Here is a 3,932-nt window from a genome sequence, read left to right as displayed (position 1 = left end):
GGGGGGGAAAAGGGGGAGAAATGGGGTAAAAAGGGGAGAAACGGGGGAGAAATGTCCTGAACAGGTGAGACAAGTGGGACGAGGGGAAATCGAGGAAGATCAGGGGGAATCAGGGAAAACCGGGGGAAAATGGAGGAAAAGCGGGGGAAAACGGGGCAGAGGGAGGAGAAGGGCGGGAAGCGCGGGCGGGCGGCCCCTCACCTGTGCACTCAACACCCACGTCCTCGCCGTGGCCGCAGTTGTGGAGCCCCCAGGGCCGCGCCCGGCACTGCCCCAGGTGCCCCTCGTGCCCCGCGCACTTCACCTCGTCCAGCCAGATGGGCCCCTCCCCCTCGCCGTACCTGGCGCCGGGGGCGAGCGCCCGCAGCCGCCCGCAGCCCACCTGGGCGCAGGTGACCTCGCCCTCGGCCACGCCCCAGCCGTCGTCGCACACGGTGCCCCAGGTGAGGTTGTGCAGCACCTCGACCCGCCCCGAGCAGCCGTCGGGACCCCCCTGGAGGCGCACGGAGACCCCCGGGGGGGACGGGGACACACCTGGGACAGGTAAAGGGAACAGGTGAGCTCAGGGGCGCAGGGAGACCCCCCCAAAAGGGGGAAATTGGGAAAAGCGGAGAAAAAAAACGGGAAAAGGGGAAAAAAAGTGAAAGAAGAAAATCGGGGACAAACGGGGGGAAATTGGGGAAAAAGTGGGGAATAGTGTGGAAAACTTGGGAATATCGGGAAAAACTGTTGGAGTTGAAGGTCCCGGGGCTGGGAAATCACGTGACCGGGCTCAGCCGGGTCCCCAGACAAACCGAGATGACCCAAAATCGCGACTTTTGCCCCCAAAAAATCGATGCGGGGCCGAAAAGGGGGAATTTGGCCCCGAGCCCAGGAATTCCTGGGGAAAAAAAACAACTAGGGAGAAATGGTGGAAAATCACGTTCTTCATGGGTTTTTAAGGGAGGGGGGAGGGGGGAATGTTGGTTTTGGGGGAAAACTCAGCGAATTTTGGGCACAAAATGTCGATTTGGGGGTGAAATATGTTGATTTGGGGGTAAAATGTCTTGATTTTGGGGCAAAACAATTTGGGGCAAAAGATGCTGATTTTGGAGTAGAATTCTTTGACATGGGGCAAGATGTCAATTTTCGGTCAAAATATGTTGATTTGGGGGCAAAATATGTTGATTTTGAGGTAAAATCCAATTTTGAGTCAAAATCCTTCAATTTTCAGTCAAACCCCTCCAGTTTTGGGTCAAAATCCTTTAATCCCGGGTCAACCCCCTTTAATCTGGGGCCAAAATCCTTCTGTTTTGAACCAAACCCCTTCAATTTTGGGTCAAAATCCTTCAATTTTGGGTCAGAATCCCCCAGTTTGGGTCCCCGGCCCCCCCATGACGTCACTCACCACACAGGTACGTCACGGCCAGGAGGGTCCTCAGCGCCGCCCCCCTCCAGGTGAGGGGGTCCCCCCTGGGGTGCCCACCTGAGCCACCTGAGCCCCCCATCCCGGCCCAGGTGAGCCGGTCCCGGATGGGGGGGAGGGGAGGGGTCCCGGCATCCAACTGGGAGGGCGAACTGGGGCGGCCCCTCCCACCCTGGACCTGCGCCAGGTGTGCAGGTGACCCCTCCCCCCCCCCCCCCCCCCCCCCGGTGCCCCCGGGGGTGCGTCCGCCGCTTTTCGAAAAAAAAAAAAACGGGACGAACCCAGGAGGGTCCAGAGATTCCCCCTCCCTCACCCCCGGCACGTGGAGGGGGCACCTGAGGGGGCCGCACCTGCTTCGGGGGGGCAGGTAAATCCCACCTGGGGGGCTCAGGTGTGTCTGGGGGTCCCTAAAACCGCTGGGGGTGGGGAGCTCAGGTGTGTCTGGGGGCCCCCAGGTGTGTCTGGGGGGGCTCAGGTGTGGGGGGAACTCAGACGTGGCAGGTCCTTAAAGCACTGGGGGGGGGGCATAGGTGTGTCTGGGGGTCCTCAGGTGTGTTGGGGGGACTCAGGTGTGACTGGGGGTCCTCAGGTGTTGGGGGGGCACTCACCTGTCCAGAACACACCTTCTCATCTGTGCAGGACACACCTTCTCACCTGTGACGTCACCTGCTCTGGACATACGTTCTCACCTGTGCAGGCCACACCTGTGCCCACCTCAGCCCCTGCTGGGACCTCACCTGTGCCCAGGTGTGCATGCCCAACATGAGGCTCCTTTACCTGCAGAGCCACCTGGGGCTGCTCCTCTACCTGTCCCTGAGCGGTGAGTGGGGGGGACACACCTGGGAGGGACAGGTGGGGTGGGGACAGGTGAGGTGGGGACACACCTGGACATTGGGAGGCACCTGGACTTTGGGGTCACACCTGTTCCTGAGGTCACACCTGTCCCTGGGGTCACACCTGGACTTCAGGGTCACACCTGAGACACAGCTGACCCCCTCCACACCTGTCCTGACTCTCCTCTTGTTCTCTCCCCGCCCACCCAGGTCCCGCCCTGGCCCCGCCCTCACCTGTCCCGCTGCGCCTGGCGGGCGGCCCCGGGCGCTGCGCGGGGCGCGTGGAGGTGCTTTACCTGCACAGGTGGGGGACGCTCTGCGGCCACACCTGGGGCCTGGCCGAGGCTCAGGTGGTCTGTCGCCAGGTGGGCTGTGGCCCCGCCCTGTCGGCACCGGGCGGGGCCCACTTCGGGCAGGGGGAGGGGCCGGTGTGGCTGGACCGGGTCACCTGCACGGGCACCGAGGACCACCTGGGCGAGTGCCAGGTGGGGCCCTGGGGAGAGGCCAGCTGTGAGCACGGCGCCGACGTGGGCGTGGTGTGCGCAGGTGAGGTGGGCGGGGCTTGGGGAGGGGCGGGTAGGGCGCTGAGGGAGGTGGGGAAGGGGGGAGGTTTACCTGGTTGGACCTACCTGTGACCACACCTGAGCCCAGGACCCTCCCAGACTCACCTGTTGACCCCAAAACCCTCCCACAGTCACCTGTCGACCCCGAGACCCTCCTATACTCACCTGTCGACCTCAAAACCTTCCCGCGGTCACCTCTTGACCCCAAACCCTTTCAATACTCACCTGTTTGATCCCAAACCCTCCCAATACTCACCTGTTGACCCCAAACCCTCCCAATACTCACCCGTTGACCCCAAAACCCTCCCAATACTCACCTGTTGACCCCAGCACAGCCCCAGACTCACCTGTTGACCCCAAAACCATCTCACAGTCACCTGTCGGCCCCAGGACCCTCCCAGACTCACCTGTCGGCCTCAGAACACCTTTCTCCACCCCACCACCAACCTAAACCCACCTGGAACCACACCTGCTCACACCCGAGCCCAAGACCCTCCCGGCGCCACCCGTCGACCCCCAAAGCCCTCCCCAATGCTCACCTGCCGGCCCCAGAACCCCTTTTCCCACCCGGAGCCCCGCCCAGGTGCGCCACACCTGTCCGGCCCCGCAGGTGCGGAGGCGGCGTCGCGGCTGCAGGTGCGCCTGGCCAACGGCTCCAGCGCCTGCGCGGGGCGGGTGGAGCTGTTCCGCGAGCACAAGTGGGGAACCGTCTGCGACGACACCTGGGACCTGCAGGACGCGCAGGTGATCTGCCGCCAGCTGGGCTGCGGCCACGCCCTGGCCGCGCCCGGCCACGCCCACTTCGGCCGGGGGGAGGACCCCATCTGGCTGGACGGCGCCCACTGCACAGGTAGGGAGGAGGAGCTGGCGCAGTGCCAGCTGCACACCTGGGGCGAGCACGACTGCAACCACGGCGAGGACGCGGGCGTGGTGTGCACAGGTGAGGCGCAGGCGGGCGCAGGTGAGGCGGGGGGGGACTGTGGGGTGGGAGGCGGGAGCGGGAGGGGCGGTGGGCTCAGGTGCGCTCAGGTGTGGGGCTGGAGCGGGGTCTAGGGGGTGCTCAGGTGGGCCCAGGGGGGATTCTCAGGTGTGCTCAGGTGTGCGCCCCTCCCTCGCAGGTCCCACCCCCCT

At 64.3% G+C, this 3,932-nt stretch overlaps 1 protein-coding gene across 1 annotated transcript; it reads right to left on the bottom strand.

The window, feature by feature from the left end:
- Positions 1–201: 201 nt before the first annotated feature.
- On the bottom strand, positions 202–1,513 carry LOC113963007 (scavenger receptor cysteine-rich domain-containing group B protein-like; the record flags this gene model as incomplete). Its single annotated transcript, XM_027673802.1, has 2 exons — positions 1,388–1,513; positions 202–534 (listed from the first exon to the last, which is right to left on the bottom strand). Coding segments are annotated over exons 1-2 (433 nt in total), but the record flags the coding sequence as incomplete, so codon positions are not given.
- Positions 1,514–3,932: the final 2,419 nt, after the last annotated feature.

Source organism: Neopelma chrysocephalum, unplaced genomic scaffold, assembly GCF_003984885.1.
Source record: "Neopelma chrysocephalum unplaced genomic scaffold, ASM398488v2 Primary Assembly neopelma1_187396, whole genome shotgun sequence".
Lineage (NCBI taxonomy): Eukaryota > Metazoa > Chordata > Aves > Passeriformes > Pipridae > Neopelma > Neopelma chrysocephalum.
This window is presented reverse-complemented; position numbering and strand designations above follow the sequence as displayed.